The following is a 20094-nucleotide window of genomic DNA, read 5'->3' as shown; positions in this document are numbered from 1 at the left end:
TACCTATGATGAAAATTACAGGCCTCTCTCATCTTTTTAAGTGGGAGAACTTGCACAATTGGTGGCTGACTAAATACTTTTTTGCCCCACTGTATATGGGTCTGTGTATCGGTATACATTGTGTGACCTTTGCCCTCTGAGTGGTACTATAGGGACGGCTGTTCTCACCGTCTCAGGTCTCCTACTGTCCTTCAGCTCCGCCCGGTCAAAGCACTGGGTCAGAATCTTATTATCAGACATACACATGACCTGTGGATGGACAACACATAGAGAATGAGTACAACTCACTACGACTAGAACTACCACACTGCTCTTCAAACTCACACACACACACACGAAGAGAGACCGATAGACAGAGTCTACCACAGTGACACAACATAATCTTAGAGTCTAGTCTAGTTTCCAATTATATCATCCATCTCTTATCTAAATCATTTCCCCATTGTCCTGAACTCTCTCTCTCTCACCTCTTTCAAGTTCCTGAAGAGGAGGTCATTGTTCTTGTCCAGAAAGCCTAAAGGAGGGAAGAGAGATAGTAAGAGAACATGCACTCCCAATATGGTTTGGGGATGAATGTAATTACACACACAGTAAACAGACCACTACAAGAAGTACAGGAGCTTCCCAGGACAAACGTAAAGACCTGAGCACAGGACATCCTTCCTCTCCCTCTGATCATCTTACTCTCGCGTCCTGCTGCTCCATTCACACACACACACACACACCGTTGACGTTGTAGTTGACCTCGCCAGCGTAGTGCAGCAGTCTGAACTCCTCTCGGCCCATCACCTTCCGGGTCTTTCCATCGGTCAGCTTGTGACTACGAGGATCACACAAACATTAAGTGACAAATTATTAGGGCACACCATAGCAAAACATTATGCAATGGAAAACCAAAACAAGCTTTTCTTATTGAACACGTTCAGGTAAACCCTCCCTGTTTGTCTGTTTTCTTCCATTTGGTACCTAACGAACACAATTTAAACTCAGCAAAAAAAAGAAACGTCCCCTTTTCAGGACCCTGTCTTTCAAAGGTCATTCATAGATCTTCATTGTAAAGGGTTTAAACACTGATTCCTATGCTTGTTCAATGAACCATAAACAATTAATGAGCATGCACCTGTGGAACGGTCGTTAAGACACTAACAGCTTACAGACGGTAGGCAATTAAGGTCACAGTTATGAAAACTTAGGACACTAAAGAGGCCTTTCTACTGACTCTGAAAAACACCAAAATAAAGATGCCCAGGGTCCCTGCTCATCTGCGTGAACGTGACTTAGGCATGCTGCAAGGAGGCATGAGGACTGCAGATGTGGCCAAGGCAATAAATTGCAATGTCCGTGCTGTGAGACGCCTAAGACAGCGCTACAGGGAGACAGGACGGAAAGCTGATCATCCTCGCAGTGGCAGACCACGTGTGACAACACCTGCACAGGATCGGTACATCCGAACATCACACCTGCCAGACAGGTACAGGATGGCAACTGCTCGAGTTACATCAGGAACGCACAATCCCTGCATCAGTGCTCAGACTGTCCGCAATAGGCTGAGTTAGGCTGGAATGAGGGCTTGTAGGCCTGTTGTAAGGCAGGTCCTCACCAGACATCACCGGCAACAACGTCTCCTATGGACACAAACCCACCGTCGCGTTTATCATCAAAGGAATGAGCGTTACACCGAGGACTGTACTCTGTAGCGGGATGGATTTGGAGGTGGAGTGTCCGTCATGGTCTGGGGCAGTGTGTGAGCTTGTTGCCATTGCAGGCAATCTCAATGATGTGCGTTACAGGGAAGACATCCTCCTCCCTCATGTGGTGCCCTTCCTGCAGGCTTATCCTGACTCTCCAGCATGACAATGCCACCAGCCATACTGCTCGTTCTGTGCGTGATTTCCTGCAAAGCATTCCCCCCAGAAATGTCCGGGACCTTGCAGGTGCCTTGGTGGAAGAGTGGGGTAACATCTCACAGAACTGGAAAATCTGGTGCAGTCCATGAGGAGGAGATGCACTGCAGTACTTAATGCAGCTGGTGGCCACACCAGATACTGACTGTTACTTATGATTTTGACCCTCCCCCCCTTTGTTCAGGGACACATTATTCCATTTCTGTTAGTCACATGTGTGGAACATGTTCAGTTTATGTCTCAGTTGTTGAATCTTGCTATGTTCATTCAAATATTTCCACATGTTAAGTTTGCTGAAAGTAAACGCAGTTGACAGCTTAAAGGAAAACTCCATTGGTTTCATTAGTAAATTGTTGACATAGTCCCAAAATGTTTTGCTTGTTACCAATCAAGTCGTCAAGATTCTACATTCAACAGAGAAATTATTCCCTTATGATGCAGGGATGACTTCTGTATTTTGAAAGTTGGGTGGAGTTTTCCATGCATTTTGTTCCATGAGCATTTTTTACAGCCAGGTCTCACGACAACTTCTGTTGCTAGGTTAGCAGAGGGAGGTTTGGGTGTGTGCGTTTGTATGTGCCTAGACTCACGTCGTCAAGTGGGCGTGGCCTCCCACAGTATTCTCCAACTTCTCCAGGAAGGTGATGTCACTGGCGTCACCTGGCCTCAGGCACTCCTCATCCTGACAGACACACAGAGAGAGAGACACAGAGAGAGAGAGAGACACACAGAGAGAGAGAGAGAGAGAGAGACAGAGAGCGAGAGAGAGACAGAGAGAGAGAGAGACACACACAGAGAGAGAGAGAGACACACACAGAGAGAGAGAGAGACACACAGAGAGAGAGACACACACAGAGAGAGAGAGACACACACAGAGAGAGAGAGACACACACAGAGAGAGAGAGACACACAGAGAGAGAGAGAGACACACACAGAGAGAGAGAGACACAGAGAGAGAGAGAGAGAGAGAGACACAGAGAGAGAGAGAGACACGGACAGAGACACGGACAGAGACACGGACAGAGGGACGGACAGAGGGACGGACAGAGGGACGGACAGAGGGACGGACAGAGGGACGGACAGAGGGACGGACAGACAGAGACACAGACAGACAGAGACAGAGGGACAGACAGAGGGGAGAGCGAGAAAGAATGAAAGCGAAAAAATACATTAGATGGACAGTTGACTGTGACAGTAGGATATACCAGATGGAGAGGGGCCCAAGAGAGAGAAAGGTGAAAAGGTCAACTTGAAAAGCTCAGGGTTAAATTAAAGACTGAAACAGATTCTCACCAGAATGGAGATGATGCCTTTGAACTTCTCCTCCACCAGATCACAGATGATCTTGTTGTTGAAGTACTGCACAGGCTCCCACTGTGAGACAGCAAGGAACACAACGGCATCTAAAAATCGCTTGTTTAGAAGACGGAACAGTCCTACATGTTAACGGTTGTAAAATAAAACATTCACAGAATGCTGAGAATCCGGGACAAGAACATTCTGAACCCACACTTTATGCACATTGTCAATCAAACCTTTATTGACGTTTGCTGCCGCACACACACACAGTTTACCGCCACGTTATTATCACAAACACCACAGAACACAGCCCACGTTGTACAACAACGTCCCCTTTGACGGGTGTCTAACTGGACATGAATCTCTCTCCCACGGCCCTCTGCACTCCTCTCCCTCATGGGCCCGTATTCACGAGGCGGCTCAGAGTAAGAGTGCTGACGTATGATCAGGTTCACCCTTTTCATATGAATCTCAGTCATTACGATCTACAAGCTAAAACTGATCCTAGATCAGCAGCACTCCTGTTCTGAGATTCTTCGCCAATATGGGCCCTGAATCGTAGTGGAGCGGGGCCACCAATCACCGTGTCGACAGTCACGCAGAGCCGACGGGGAGAAGGTAGAAGGAGAGGACCGGACAGAGAAGAAAGAGAGAGGTGGGGAGAATGAAAAGAGGGAGAAGTGGGAAGAGAGAGCGAGAATAAAAGCTAGAGAAATGGAGGAGAGCAGTAGAGGGAGGGTAAGGTCCCTCCAAGATGGATAGAAGCATCGAGGCAGAGGGCTGAGAGGGGAGGCAGAGTGACGAGGGGATGGAGAAGGAGAAGATGGACTGACAAAACAAAGAGAGAGAGCAGTCTCACCGTGATTCCCTCAGCTTCGTACTCATCCTGCTCGGACTTGAGGGTGAGCTCGATGAAGAGCTGCTGCAGCTTCTCGTTGCAGTAGTTAATGCAGAACTGCTCAAAACTGCGACACACACACACGATTACAGATGATCTTTTCACGTGACAATGATATTCAAAACGCAAAGTTGACATTAATATACACCGAATCGTAATGACGAATCGTAATGACAGTAAATGGTAAACGCTGTCAAAGACGCACAGGATTATGGGAAAATTAGATATATATATATATATATATATATATATATATATATATATATATATATATATATAACTATATATAACTATATATACATATTCCTCTGGTACCTGTTGTGCTGGAAGACTTCAAAACCATAGATATCCAGGAGACCAATGACAGAAGCATTCTTATATGTCTCGTCCTAGAAGACAAAGAAGGGTTAACTCCTCACAACAGCCTTCGTGAAGAAGCATTCATAAACTGTTTCTAAACCGTGTACAGCCAACAGACTAAGTGTAAATGAGCAGTTCGTTATTTGTTAACATATATACACCTAACGAAGCACCGTGTAACAATGAACTCACAGCAGACATGGTCCAGACGCCCGACGGCGACACCATCTCACAGCTCAAACATGCAATAACCTAACCCCTATCAGACAACCGTCTGCACAGAAACGCATTGCTGTCGAACGAACAATACTGCTCTGTCCAACATGTAGTATTACAACACATCCACAAGGGGGAGTCCTACTACCACTGTGGTGTAAACGGCCAGCTGAGGTCAAAAGCGCAGGCTGACAGGAGGGGCAGAAGAATGGGGTAGATATAGGGATCATCGGTAAGCGGAGCGTTAAAGGGGTGTTAAGTTAGTTAGGGGTGTGTGGTGTTACCTTGTAAGCCAGGGAGACGTTAATCTTGTTGACGAGCCAGGTGAAGGTGCGGCCGTACACGGCCTTAGACAGGGCGTCCCGGGCCGACGACGCCTGCTCCAGGTTCAGAGGGCTCTTCAGCTGGAGGACACACACAGACACACACACACACACACACAGAGAATAATGGAAACAGTTCTTCTACAATTCTTCACTTGCCGAGGTACCGAGGGACTGTTATATGTTGAATATAGAACGTGGGAACGTTCTCATAGAAGGTTCCAGCCTACCTCTTCCCCTTTGGCGATGATCTTTTTGTGTGTTAGCGCTTCTTTCAGGACCAAACCATCCACTCCTAGTAACTGCAAGGTCGACAGCCAAAACTTGAACACACCTCCAAACTCATTCTTTCAACACCAGTATCAATGTTATTTATCCTACTGAGCCAATGAACGGTGATGCTATCGAGTTAAGACAGTAATGTGTTACGAGTATCGACAGGGTACATGAGTATCTACATGGTACATGAGTATCGACAGGGTACATGAGTATCGACAGGGTACATGACTGACAGTGCAGCAGGAGTAGTGTCCCCATGGGTACACTGTAGTCAGGAGGAAGAGGTCATACCCTCGCCAGGTATTTGATCTGTGTGTCTGTAGTGATGTAGGCATTGCCGCTGTCCTCTCCTCCATACTGAATGTTCCCCAAGTGAAGGACGCTGGCAATAATGTTTAACAGCTCCTACACACAGAGAGAGCGAGACAGAGACACAGAGACACAGAGACACAGAGAGACAGAGAGACAGAGAGACAGAGAGACAGAGAGACAGAGAGACAGAGAGAGAGAGAGAGAGAGAGAGAGAGAGAGCGCGAGAGAGCGCGAGAGAGAAAAAAAAGCCATGTGAACATTAGACATAAGATTATACACATTTTATTGTGATGTTCTGAAGACAAAGTTATCTTGATGACTGCAAGTATTAGATTAGGTTATCTTGGACTTGACGAGTTATAAAATATAATTCAACTGACCATCCTCCCCCCACATGCGTGCATATACAACATATAGTGAAGTTCGCCTCTTTCATTGTGTGTGGTGTAAAGTACTTAAGTAAAATACTTTGAAATACTACTCAAGTAGATGTTTGTGGTATCTGTAATTTACAATTTATATTTTTGACAACTTTTACTTAAATACATTCCTAAAGAAAATATTGTACCTTTTAACTCCATACATTTTCCCTGACACCCAAAAGTACTCGTTACATTTTGAATGCTTAGCAGAACAGAATTGGAAAATGGTCCAATTCACACACTTATCAAGTTAACATCCCTGGTCATCCCTGTTGATAGTTACATATATTAAAAACCAAATACTTTTACTACAGTAGTCTTTTACTGGGTGACTTACTTTCACTTGAGTCATTTTCCATTACTTTTTCCCCACCACTGAGTCCTGTATACTATATACACTGCTCAAAAAAATAAAGGGAACACTAAAATAACACATCCTAGATCTGAATGAATGAAATATTCTTATTAAATAATTTTTTCTTTACATAGTTGAATGTGCTGACAACAAAATCACAAAAATGATCAATGGAAATCAAATTCATCAACCCATGGAGGCCTGGATTTGGAGTCACACTCAAAATTAAAGTGGAAAACCACACTACAGGCTGATCCAACTTTGATGTAATGTCCAAGTCAAAATGAGATCAAAATGAGTCAAAATGAGGCTCAGTAGTGTGTGTGGCCTCCACGTGCCTGTATGACCTCCCTACAACGCCTGGGCATGCTCCTGATGAGGTGGTGGATGGTCTCCTGAGGGATCTCCTCCCAGACCTGGACTAAAGCATCCGCCAACTCCTGGACAGTCTGTTGGTGGATGGAGCGAGACATGATGTCCCAGATGTGCTCAATTGGATTCAGGTCTGGGGAACGGGCGGGCCAGTCCATAGCATCAATGCCTTCCTCTTGCAGGAACTGCTGACACTCCAGCCACGTGAGGTCTAGCATTGTCTTGCATTAGGAAAAACCCAGGGCCAACCGCACCAGCATATGGTCTCACAAGGGGTCTGAGGATCTCATCTCGGTACCTAATGGCAGTCAGGCTACCTCTGGCGAGCACATGGAGGGCTGTGCGGCCCCCCAAAGAAATGCCACACCATGACTGACCCACCGCCAAACTGGTCATGCTGGAGAATGTTGCAGGCAGCAGAATGTTCTCCACGGCGTCTCCAGACTGTCACATGTGCTCAGTGTGAACCTGCTTTCATCTGTGAAGAGCACAGGGCGCCAGTGGCGAATTTGCCAATCTTGGTGTTCTCTGGCAAATGCCAAACGTCCTGCACGGTGTTGTGCTGTGGACGTCGGGCCCTTATACCACCCTCATGGAGTCTGTTTCTGACCGTTTGAGCAGACACATGCACATTTGTTGCCTGCTGGAGGTAATTTTGCAGGGCTCTAGCAGTGCTCCTCCTGCTCCTCTCTGCACAAAGGCGGAGGTAGCGGTCCTGCTGCTGGGTTGTTGCCCTCCTACGTTCTCCTGATGTACTGGCCTGTCTCCTGGTAGCGCCTCCATGCTCTGGACACTACGCTGACAGACACAGCAAGCCTTCTTGCCACAGCTCGCATTGATGTGCCATCCTGGCTGAGCTGCACTACCTGAGCCACTTATGTGGGTTGTAGACTCCATCTCATGCTACCACTAGAGTGAAAGCACCGCCAGCATTCAAAAGTGACCAAAACATCAGCCAGGAAGCACAGGAACTGAGAAGTGGTCTGTGGTCACCACCTGCAGAACCACTCCTTTATTGGGGGTGTCTTGGTAATTGCTTATAATTTCCACCTGTTGTCTATTCCATTTGCACAACAGCATGTGAAATGTATTGTCAATCAGTGTTGCTTCCTAAGTGGACAGTTTGATTTCACAGAAGTGTGATTGACTTGGAGTTACATTGTGTTGTTTAAGTGTTCCCTTTATTTTTTTGAGCAGTGTATCACCTGCTCTCTCCCTCTTCCCTCACTGAACAGAGAAATAATGAGCTCTGGCCCAAAGCCCAGACCACAGTCATGAAAATGCAAAAAAACATCCACACAAATCAGCCCTCTCATCACACACACACAGTCCCAACACACGCACATATAAGATAAGACCACTTTATTGGTCAATATAGACAGTCACACAACCTGACTATATACACAAGACTGCAGCAAAAGGGGAATACAGCATGTTACTGCACAACCACAATAACAAAACAGAGGGTGGTACCCAAAGCATAGACGGGATTGGTCAAGCGGGATTGGTCAGGCGGGATTGGTCAGGCGGGATTGGTCAGACAGTCAAAAATGGAATAAGTGTTCAGTAGTAGTATTTAAGGTGATCACCAACACACCGACATAAGCGGCTAACATCATGTCTGTGTGTCTGTGTTGTAAGAGCAGGTTCTTACCTCCACCTCGTCCTCGCTGAAGCCGATGACAGACAGGGCTTTCCTCACCACCTTCCAGTCGCTGCGGTCGTTGATGGAGCTCACCTTGGGACAGTTCCCCTGAGAAACCCACACAGACAAAACACGGTTGAAGCCAAAACACCACAATTCTACATTGCAAGTAAAATCGTTCCTCAACAAAGCAGCCGACGCCTAAATCCGTGTTAGTAAGAAGTAAAACAGTAAGGTGTTAAGTTAAAAACATCTACCAAGCTGCTCCACGAAGACACGTTCAGACGTTTCTGAAAGATCGGCAGGTTCATGTTTTACATGCTTCCTCGCTACAGGCCGTATGCGTACTAAATTGTAGATCCAGCAAACACAGACACTCATCTACGCAGGCGTGTGCACGCCGCATACTGAACGCCCACACATTCATTGGCTGACTAAATAAAGTGTCTGTGCGTGTGTTTGCAGAAATATTGTAGGTCTCAGCAGGGGAGTGAGGAGGGATAGACAACTCCTTCACCTGAGAGCATCTCTATAGCAGCACTAATAACACACTGGGTCCATTAAGCAGGTCTCCCACTGGGCCACAGCCAGCACACACTAGAGAACATGAGCGAGTGTGAGAGAGAGCGGGTGTGAGAGAGAGAGAGCGAGAGTGTGAGAGAGAGAGCAAGAGTGAGAGAGAGAGAGAGAGAGAGCAGACACATCTCTTCCGTCGGGATACATCTCAAATCACACACGATTGCGTAACTTTTGACCTGAACCCCAAACAGTTCGACACATGCTCCGGTCAGAAGTTGGAGACGAGGAGAGTGTCCCATTCCAGACCCAACCATAGAGTGAAACTCTGCTGTGTCCCACCTTGACGAGGTACTGGTACTGCTGGGGGTTCCTCTCCAGGCCCAGGCGCCGCAGCAGGTCCTCCTCACCCCCCTCAATCAGCTGGTAGAAGATGTGGAAGTTCCTCTCGCCGTGGTTCTGGTGCACCACCCGTGACTTCTCCAGCAGGTAGTTGAGGATGTGGCCCCCTACCGGTGCACCCTGCCGCCGGGAGAGAGGGAACCGGGGAACGAGGGAGGAGGAGAGTGGGGTGAGGCAGGGATACTGAGACAGACACAGAGCCACATGCAGGTGTAGAAGGTCCCCAGGACAGTACAGTAACGTAGGAGTGGAAAAATAAACATATTGTACAAGTTAATATGGAAGGACTGGCAGTGTTTATGTACTGGTTTCCCCCTTACAGGAACATACTCGGTCATTGGTGTGTGTGTGTGTGTGTGTGTGTGTGTGTGTGACCACTCACTCACCTTGAAGTCAAACTGGATGTCCATGTATTTACCGAAGCGGCTGGAGTTGTCGTTGCGTAACGTTTTGGCGTTTCCAAAAGCCTGGGGTCACACATTGGGATGAAGAGGTAGACAGAGAGGAGGGAGAGACAGGAGACAGAGGAGCGAAAAGGGAGGTAAACAGGAGAGAGGACGGAGAAGGGGGATACAGGAGGGAGACCGAAGAGGAGCGAAAAGGGGAGGTAAACAGGAGAGAGGACGGAGAAGGGGGATACAGGAGGGAGACCGAAGAGGAGCGAAAAGGGGAGGTAAACATGAGAGAGGACGGAGAAGGGGGATACAGGAGGGAGACCGAAGAGGAGCGAAAAGGGGAGGTAAACAGGAGAGAGGACGGAGAAGGGGGATACAGGAGGGAGACCGAAGAGGAGCGAAAAGGGGAGGTAAACAGGAGAGAGGACGGAGAAGGGGGATACAGGAGGGAGACCGAAGAGGAGCGAAAAGGGGAGGTAAACAGGAGAGAGGACGGAGAAGGGGGATACAGGAGGGAGACCGAAGAGGAGCGAAAAGGGGAGGTAAACAGGAGAGAGGACGGAGAAGGGGGATACAGGAGTGGGGAGGGAAGACAGGTGTGTTAAAGTGGTGTCAGAGGGTCAGGAGGTGTGCTGGGCTGTGACTGAGACACGGGGCTAGATTACAGGGCAGTCGGTCGGTCTGTCTGGACCGCTCTGCTCCTAACACATCTGCGCCCCATCTGTCTGGACTCCACTAGTCTACAGCCCATCCAGCCCAACACACCACAGCTCAATACAGTACACTAAATGAGTAGAGAGCCTGCTCACACTCCAGGACAGGCCACACACACACAAATATGATGTCTTGTTTTAGACTGGACCAAGCCAGACACATGCAGTGGATGACATGGTATTCCCCCCCAGTGTTGACCTCTAGGACAGGGTTGGACTGCAGCAGGCGGTCCTTGACCGTCTCCACCTGGTCGCTGGCGGGACAGGTCACGGCGTAGTACTGCAGGATCTTCTTTGAGGCCTCCGTCTTGCCGGCACCGCTCTCCCCAGAGATGAGGATGCACTGGTCCCTACGCTCCGTCCGCATGGACCGGTAAGAGTTGTCAGACACCGCGTAGCTGGAAGAGGAGAGACAGACAGACAGAGACAGACAGACAGACAGACAGACAGACAGAGACAGACAGACAGAGACAGACAGACAGACAGAGAGAGCATGAGTCAGTGAAGTACTGTAGTGGAGTGGGACAGCTAGCAAACAGAGGCACTTTGTCATCGCATCCTCCTGAACCTTCAATTTAGAGTAGAGGGGATACAGTAGAGGGGATACAGTAGAGTAGAGAGGATACATTAGAATAGATACAGTAGAGTAGAGGATACAGTAGAGTAGAGGATACAGTAGAGTAGAGGATACAGTAGAGGATACAGTAGAGTAGAGTAGATACAGTAGAGTAGAGGAGATACAGTAGAGTAGAGGATACAGTAGAGTAGATACAGTAGAGTAGAGGATACAGTAGAGTAGAGGATACAGTAGAGTAGAGGATACAGTAGAGTAGGGGATACAGTAGAGTAGAGGATACAGTAGAGTAGAGGATACAGTAGAGTAGAGGGGATACAGTAGAGTAGAGAGGATACAGTAGAGTAGATACAGTAGAGTAGATACAGTAGAGTAGATACAGTAGAGTATATGGGATACAGTAGAGTAGAGGGGATACAGTAGGGGGATACAGTAGAGTAGAGGGGATACAGTAGGGGGATACAGTAGAGTAGAGGGGATACAGTAGGGGGACACAGTAGGGGGGATATAGTAGAGTGGAGGGAATACAGTAGAGGGGATACAGTAGAGTAGAGGGGATACAGTAGAGTAGAGTGGATACAGTAGGGTGGATACAGTAGAGTAGATACAGTAGAGTTGAGGGGATACAGTAGAGTAGAGGGAATACAGTAGAGTAGAGGGAATACAGTAGAGTAGAGTGGATACAGTAGGGTGGATACAGTAGAGTAGATACAGTAGAGTTGAGGGGATACAGTAGAGGGGATACAGAGGGGTAGAGTGGATACAGTAGAGTAGAGTGGATACAGTAGAGTGGATACAGTAGAGTAGAGTGGATACAGTAGAGTAGAGGGGATACAGTAGAGTGGAGGGAATACAGTAGATGGGATACAGTAGAGTAGAGGGGATACAGTAGAGTAGAGTGGATACAGTAGAGTAGATACAGTAGAGTAGATGCAGTAGAGTTGAGGGGATACAGTAGAGTAGAGGGGATACAGTAGAGTAGAGGGGATACAGAGGAGTAGAGGGGATACAGTAGAGTAGAGGGGATACAGTAGAGGGGATACAGTAGAGTAGAGGGGATACAGTAGAGTAGAGGGGATACAGTAGAGTAGAGGGGATACAGTAGAGTAGAGGGGATACAGTAGAGTAGAGGGGATACAGTAGAGTAGAGGGGATACATTAGAGTAGAGGATACAGTAGAGTAGAGCATACAGTAGAGTGGATACAGTAGAGGGGATACAGTAGAGTAGAGGATACAGTAGAGGGGATACAGTAGAGTAGAGTGGATACAGTAGAGTAGAGTGGATACAGTAGAGTAGAGTGGATACAGTAGAGTAGAGTGGATACAGTAGAGGGGATACAGTAGAGTAGATACAGTAGAGGGGATAAAGTAGAGTGGAGGGGATACAGTGGAGGATAGAGTAGAGCGGATACAGTAGAGTAGAGGGGATACAGTGGAGTAGATACAGTAGAGTAGAGGGGATACAGTAGAGTGGAGGGGATACAGTAGAGTGGAGGGGATACAGTAGAGTGGAGGGGATACAGTAGAGTGGAGGGGATACAGTAGAGTGGAGGGGATACAGTAGAGTGGATACAGTAGAGTAGAGGGGATACAGTAGAGTGGATACAGTAGAGTAGATACAGTAGAGTAGATACAGTAGAGTGGAGGGGATACAGTAGAGGGGATACAGCAGAGTAGAGGGGATACAGTAGAGGGGATACAGTAGAGTGGACTGGATACAGTAGAGTAGAGGATACAGTAGAGTAGAGGATACAGTAGAGTAGATACAGTAGAGTAGAGGGGATACAGTAGAGTAGATACAGTAGAGGGGATACAGTAGAGTAGAGGGGATACAGTAGAGTAGAGGGGATACAGTAGAGTAGAGGGGATACAGTAGAGTAGAGGGGATACAGTAGAGTAGAGGGGATACAGTAGAGTAGAGTGGATACAGTAGAGTGGAGGGGATACAGTAGAGTAGAGGATACAGTAGAGTAGAGGATACAGTAGAGTTGATACAGTAGAGGGGATACAGTAGAGTAGAGGGGATACAGTAGAGTAGAGTGGATTTAGAAGAGTTGAGTGGATACAGTAGAGTAGAGGGGATACAGTAGAGTAGATACAGTAGAGGGGATACAGTAGAGTAGAGGGGATACAGTAGAGTAGAGGGGATACAGTAGAGTAGAGGGGATACAGTAGAGTAGAGGGGATACAGTAGAGTAGAGGATACAGTAGAGTAGAGGATACAGTAGAGTAGATACAGTAGAGTTGAGGGGATACAGTAGAGGGGATACAGTAGAGTAGAGGGGATACAGTAGAGGGGATACAGTAGAGGGTATACAGTAGAGTAGAGGGGATACAGTAGAGTAGAGGGGATACAGTAGAGTAGAGGGGATACAGTAGAGTGGAGTGGATACAGTAGAGTAGAGTGGATACAGTAGAGTAGAGTGGATACAGTAGAGTAGAGTGGATACAGTAGAGTAGAGTGGATACAGTAGAGTAGAGGGGATACCATAGAGTGGAGGGGATACCGTAGAGTGGAGGGGATACAGTAGAGTGGAGGGGATACAGTAGAGTGGAGGGGATACAGTAGAGTGGAGGGGATACAGTAGAGTGGAGGGGATACAGTAGAGTGGAGGGGATACAGTAGAGTGGAGGGGATACAGTAGAGTGGAGGGGATACAGTAGAGTGGAGGGGATACAGTAGAGTGGAGGGGATACAGTAGAGTAGAGGGGATACAGTAGAGTAGATACAGTGGAGTAGAGGGGATACAGTAGAGTAGAGGGGATACAGTAGAGTAGAGGGGATACAGTAGAGTAGAGGGGATACAGTAGAGGGGATACAGTAGAGTGGATACAGTAGAGTAGAGTGGATACAGTAGAGTAGAGTGGATACAGTAGAGTGGAGTGGATACAGTAGAGTAGAGTGGATACAGTAGAGTAGAGTGGATACAGTAGAGTAGAGTGGATACAGTAGAGTGGATACAGTAGAGTAGAGGGGATACCATAGAGTGGAGGGGATACCGTAGAGTGGAGGGGATACAGTAGAGTGGAGGGGATACAGTAGAGTGGAGGGGATACAGTAGAGTGGAGGGGATACAGTAGAGTGGAGGGGATACAGTAGAGTGGAGGGGATACAGTAGAGTAGAGGGGATACAGTAGAGTAGATACAGTGGGGTAGAGGGGATACAGTAGAGTAGAGGGGATACAGTAGAGTAGAGGGGATACAGTAGAGTAGAGGGGATACAGTAGAGTAGATACAGTAGAGTAGAGGGGATACAGTAGAGTAGATACAGTGGAGTAGAGGGGATACAGTAGAGTAGAGGGGATACAGTAGAGTAGAGGGGATACAGTAGAGTAGAGGGGATACAGTAGAGTAGAGGGGATACAGTAGAGTAGATACAGTAGAGTAGAGGGGATACAGTAGAGTGGAGGGGATACAGTAGAGTGGAGGGGATACAGTAGAGTGGAGGGGATACAGTAGAGTGGAGGGGATACAGTAGAGTAGAGGGGATACAGTAGAGTAGATACAGTGGAGTAGAGGGGATACAGTAGAGTAGAGGGGATACAGTAGAGTAGAGGGGATACAGTAGAGTAGAGGGGATACAGTAGAGTAGAGTGGATTTAGAAGAGTTGAGTGGATACAGTAGAGTAGAGGGGATACAGTAGAGTAGATACAGTAGAGGGGATACAGTAGAGTAGAGGGGATACAGTAGAGTAGAGGGGATACAGTAGAGTAGAGGGGATACAGTAGAGTAGATACAGTAGAGTGGATACAGTAGAGTGGATACAGTAGAGTGGAGGGGATACAGTAGAGTGGAGGGGATACAGTAGAGTGGAGGGGATACAGTAGAGTGGAGGGGATACAGTAGAGTGGAGGGGATACAGTAGAGTAGAGGGGATACAGTAGAGTAGATACAGTAGAGTAGATACAGTAGAGGGGATACAGTAGAGTGGAGGGGATACAGTAGAGTAGAGGATACAGTAGAGTAGAGGGGATACAGTAGAGGGGATACAGTAGAGTAGAGGGGATACAGTAGAGTGGAGGGGATACAGTAGAGTAGAGGATACAGTAGAGTAGAGGATACAGTAGAGGATACAGTAGAGTAGATACAGTAGAGTTGAGGGGATACAGTAGAGGGGATACAGTAGAGTAGAGGGGATACAGTAGAGGGGATACAGTAGAGGGGATACAGTAGAGTAGAGTGGATACAGTAGAGTAGAGTGGATACAGTAGAGTGGAGTGGATACAGTAGAGTAGAGTGGATACAGTAGAGTAGAGTGGATACAGTAGAGTAGAGTGGATACAGTAGAGTGGATACAGTAGAGTAGAGGGGATACCATAGAGTGGAGGGGATACCGTAGAGTGGAGGGGATACAGTAGAGTGGAGGGGATACAGTAGAGTGGAGGGGATACAGTAGAGTGGAGGGGATACAGTAGAGTGGAGGGGATACAGTAGAGTAGAGGGGATACAGTAGAGTAGATACAGTGGGGTAGAGGGGATACAGTAGAGTAGAGGGGATACAGTAGAGTAGAGGGGATACAGTAGAGTAGAGGGGATACAGTAGAGTAGATACAGTAGAGTAGAGGGGATACAGTAGAGTAGATACAGTGGAGTAGAGGGGATACAGTAGAGTAGAGGGGATACAGTAGAGTAGAGGGGATACAGTAGAGTAGAGGGGATACAGTAGAGTAGAGGGGATACAGTAGAGTAGATACAGTAGAGTAGAGGGGATACAGTAGAGTAGATACAGTAGAGTAGAGGGGATACAGTAGAGGAGAGGGGATACAGTAGAGGAGAGGGGATACAGTAGAGTGGAGGGGATACAGTAGAGTAGAGGGAATACAGTAGAGTGGAGGGAATACAGTAGAGTGGAGGGGATACAGTAGAGTGGAGGGGATACAGTAGAGTAGAGGGGATACAGTAGAGTAGAGGGGATACAGTAGAGGGGATACAGTAGAGTAGAGGGGATACAGTAGAGGGGATACAGTAGAGTAGAGGGGATACAGTAGAGTAGAGGGGATACAGTAGAGTAGAGGGGATACAGTAGAGTAGAGGGGATACAGTAGAGTAGAGGGGATACAGTAGAGTAGAGGGGATACAGTAGAGTAGAGTAGATACAGTAGAGTAGATACAGTAGAGGGGATACAGTAGAGTAGAGGGGATACAGTAGAGTAGAGGGGATACAGTAGAGTAGAGGGGATACAGTAGAGTAGAGGGGATATTACTACACATTTCCACACAAATCCTCAACTGTTCATAATATAATTTCTTATTTTGTGTAGTTCTGTCTATCTCGTATATGGACAATTCCACAAAATTCTACACATTTTATACCAATTTGATACCTCTGATACCACCTACTACCACCCCCCCCCCCCCCCCCCAACCCAACCCACCTCCCTCCCCCCAACATCCCCCCCAACCCACCTTCTCCCTTCACCCCCCACAACCCACCTCCCTTCACCCCATCTCCCTCCCCCCAACATCCCCCACAACCCATCTCCCTTCACAACCCACAACCCACCTCCCTTCACCCCCCCCAACCCACCTCCCTCCACACCCCCCCCCCCCACACCCCCCCCAACCCACCTCCCTCCACACCCCCCCCCCACCCACCCCATCTCCCTCCACCCCAACATCCCCCCAACCCACCTCCCTCTACCCCCCACAACCCACCTCCCTCCACCCCACCTCCCTTCAGCCCCCCCCCCACCCCCACCCCACCTTTTCCCACATCCCTCTTTTCCCACTCAGACAGACAGAAAACATTTGGCTTCATGGTCGAGTAGCAGCGAAGGAGCAGCGAAGCTGGGAATGCCGAGCGCATGGCAGAATCTCCATAATACAGTCCATTGTTGGTCCGTGGTCAGAGAGTCAGAGGAACCGGCCAGGAATTAACCTCATCGCCTAGCAACTCAAAACAAACAGGCCCGACGTAATGTATGCCGAGCAGACACTCAGAAACCCCCCCCGTTACATAACTGTTCGTCCACGACTCAGTCAACTGGGATGGGAGGAGAAGGGGGAAGATGGTGGGTTGGGATACCCGGGTTACTCACATGTGGGGAGAGACCTCGTAGAAGTTTATGCCTCGGTAGCGCTCCATGTGGTTCTTGGTGTAGATCTCCAGATCCTTGTAGGGGTTCACCGACACCAGGACTGAGCCGATGTATGTCTGAGAGAGAGACAAAGACACCCTGAACTCTCTCTTTAAGGTGACAACACAGTGGGGGAATGCTGGGATGCATCGACACACAGTGTATTTGTATCTACGGCAGGCACAAATTCATGAGGGCAGCAACATGTTACGCAACAGAATACAAAAACAAGCGTTGTTTATTGGACAAGTTCAGGTCTTCCTTCCCCTTTTGCGTTCGTTTGCTACCTAATGAATATGACCCGGGAGGCGAGTGTAATTGGGGTAGGTCGTCTTACATAGATGAGGTTCTCCTTGAAGCGCTTGCGGAGGTTCTCGATGAAGGCCGCCTCGCTGGTGTGGTTCTCCAGCAGGACAAAGTCCTGCACACCCACCCGGTCCCTGGCCGTCAGGGCACTCTCCATTGTGATCCGCACCCCGTCACTCCCCAACGTCTGGAGGGAGGAGAGAGAAGAGGAGCAGAGGGGAGGGTCAGCAATAGGAACCATGAATAGACAAAAATCGTTAGGCAGGAGAGAGAAGACGAAAACAGAATACCAAAAGACAGAAGAAACATTCTAAGCAGACGCTCGTTAAGTTGGATCACCGTTGCGTGTGAATCTCTATGAATCTTTATGCCTGACAAGTAGGCGCTCATAACGACCCCAGAATCTAGCCCCAGCACCCCGGAATCTAGCTCCAGCACCCCGGAATCTAGCTCCAGCACCCCGGAATCTAGCCCCAGCACCCCGGAATCTAGCTCCAGCACCCCGGAATCTAGCTCCAGCACGTACTTCAACACACACTATGACACAACGCTTCGCATAAAAAAAGGTACCCATTTCCATCAAAAACCACGACTAAAGAATATTTTGCACAAGAGCCCTCTCTCCCACATTCAATAACATACACAGGCAGACAATGATTGCAGGAACTGGAGTTTTGCAGTGTTCCACACCGAGGAGCTCTCCTTAGAAAACGATTCACTTTGTAATCTTGTGTAAAGCTAGAACTAGAAGCGAGGAGGAACAAAAAAGCTAGAATCCCCAATCTATGAAATAATATGTGCACTCAAACACTTAACTTACATCCTTCAGCTCGTCAATGCGTTTGCCCAGGAACCTGTTTTCTACGATGGAGGCTTGAGTTTTACGTACCAGACCGCAAATGTTACCCAGATCCATGGCTCACTTATACAGTAGTCACTATCACTACACAGGACCACACAGATCTGTCACTACGCTCTGGACGCGTCAACAAGGCAGGGACGCACAGGTGATTATGCCAGCACACACACACACACACACACACACACACACACACACACACACACACACACACGCGCGCGCTGACTGCACGCACGTTTATTGTTCATTGTCCATGTTCATTACCACACACACTGTACAGAGCAGCTGCATATGTTGTTGTGTTATTGACACAGTAGGGCCCTGCCCAGGGGAAAGAGAGGTGCTCCTCCACCTAATTAAGGGCTGCAGTGGGTGAGGCAGCTGTTGACAATGTGGCTTGTATCACAGAGGAGAAAAACACAGAAAGAGAGCGAGAGAGCGAGAGAGAGAGATGAAGCAGACAGAATGTTAGAGTGTAGCTGAGGAGAGGAGACTGGAGAGGAACGTGTGCCAGTGTGTGTGTGTGTTGCCAGGAAGTGATTCCATTCCTTATCCAGCATCATCACTGTACTCAACGTTCCAAAAACAACTCCCTGCTTCACACAGTACCCTACCCTGCTATACCTCTCTCCCTCTCCCCCTAAAGCAACAGTGAGTTATAACGAGAAATGGCAGGATAGTGAAGTAGTCGCAACAGTTATGTCCCAAATGGCACCCTACTCCCTATATTGTGCACTAATTTTGACCAGGTCCCTTAGGGCTCTGGTTAAAAGTAGTGCACTGTGTAGGGAGTAGGGTGCCAATTGTGCCGACCCCTGGTTGTTAAGAGCTCTACACAGTCTACGCAAGCGAGGTCAACGGAGGTTCCAAAACATTTGGCCAGACAAATGTACGTAAACTACGAAGAGAGCGACAGAAACGGACCTTCGCCGGCTCCGTTTGCGAAGACAGCGTAGAGCCCTTTAGACTTTAAACCTAATGAATTGCCTCTGCTTGAGGAGTCTCCACACACCAACACCTAATAGCACCATTTAATGTACTTCAGCGTTGTGACTTAATGGCGGGCGAGTTGTTCCAGCTTCATGATTCCTACAGATGTCGGATCTTACTGTGATCACCCTGTTGTCGGGGAACCTTCCTGTAAATGCAGTATATTTGAGGTTTAAAAAGGCTTCTGAAGTTTGGAATTTCCACTCTGAAACTTCAGACTTGATTTTCCCTTACAAAACAAATGTTTCAACCCTTAGAATTTTTTACAATTAATTATAATCCACATTACCTGTTGCTGCAAGTTTATGTTCATGCTGTAGCAAACTGGCTCAAATGAAGATTCAGTCCAGCCTTTTTCACTCACTTCATTCACACTGTATCCCTCCGAGGGTCTTTAGGTAGTGGTCACCAGCTCCCCTCCATCTCCTTTCTCTCCTCCACCATCCCCCCTTCAAGTTGCAGGCCCCATTCACAGTCTCAGAGTAGGAGGGCTGAGCTAGAATACTTAGAATGAAATACGATGATATGGAGAGGGGTGACCTGATCCTAGATCAGCACTTCGACTCTGAAAGGCTTTTGGAATACGGGCCCGGAGCCTTGGTGAGCTATCGTTTCACATGGCCTGGGGGAAAACAAAGAGCCTGCAGTTCCTGAGGAAAAAGTGATCCGTCTTGGGCTGGTGCTGCACTGAGAGAAGTTCTCTCCCAGGGTTCGTTGGGCTGGTTAGTGAGATTGGGCATCTAAATTGCGCCAACATCCAGGGGAAAGCCATAGAAATATAATTACTAGAATGGACATCCCCATCTAAGTTAATGATGCCATGTGAGGACCATTCTACTGATTATATTTCTATGGGGAAACATTTCAAGAAATG

General features: G+C 47.9%; 1 protein-coding gene across 13 annotated transcripts in view; it reads right to left on the bottom strand.

The window, feature by feature from the left end:
- Window positions 1-20094, bottom strand: part of LOC110507521 (unconventional myosin-Ic) — a 74638-nt gene that overhangs the window by 14185 nt on the left and 40359 nt on the right. For all 13 annotated transcript variants that reach the window (XM_090224404.1, XM_090224405.1, XM_090224417.1 and 10 more), the window contains 16 exons: window positions 17403-17558; window positions 17027-17142; window positions 10611-10809; window positions 9690-9770; window positions 9244-9423; window positions 8395-8493; window positions 5571-5684; window positions 5231-5302; window positions 4962-5081; window positions 4417-4490; window positions 4063-4168; window positions 3198-3278; window positions 2495-2586; window positions 726-820; window positions 468-514; window positions 169-249 (listed from right to left, as the gene is read on the bottom strand). In XM_090224404.1, the coding sequence (XP_090080530.1) occupies window positions 169-249; window positions 468-514; window positions 726-820; window positions 2495-2586; window positions 3198-3278; window positions 4063-4168; window positions 4417-4490; window positions 4962-5081; window positions 5231-5302; window positions 5571-5684; window positions 8395-8493; window positions 9244-9423; window positions 9690-9770; window positions 10611-10809; window positions 17027-17142; window positions 17403-17558 (1713 nt within the window). The remainder of the gene's footprint in view (window positions 1-168; window positions 250-467; window positions 515-725; window positions 821-2494; window positions 2587-3197; window positions 3279-4062; window positions 4169-4416; window positions 4491-4961; window positions 5082-5230; window positions 5303-5570; window positions 5685-8394; window positions 8494-9243; window positions 9424-9689; window positions 9771-10610; window positions 10810-17026; window positions 17143-17402; window positions 17559-20094) is intronic.

The sequence above is a fragment of the Oncorhynchus mykiss genome, chromosome 27 (genome assembly GCF_057628025.1).
Source record: "Oncorhynchus mykiss isolate SJ-2025 chromosome 27, ASM5762802v1, whole genome shotgun sequence".
Classification (NCBI taxonomy): Eukaryota; Metazoa; Chordata; class Actinopteri; order Salmoniformes; family Salmonidae; genus Oncorhynchus; species Oncorhynchus mykiss.
Note: the sequence above shows the minus strand (reverse complement) of the source record. Positions and strands in the feature narration are given on the sequence as shown.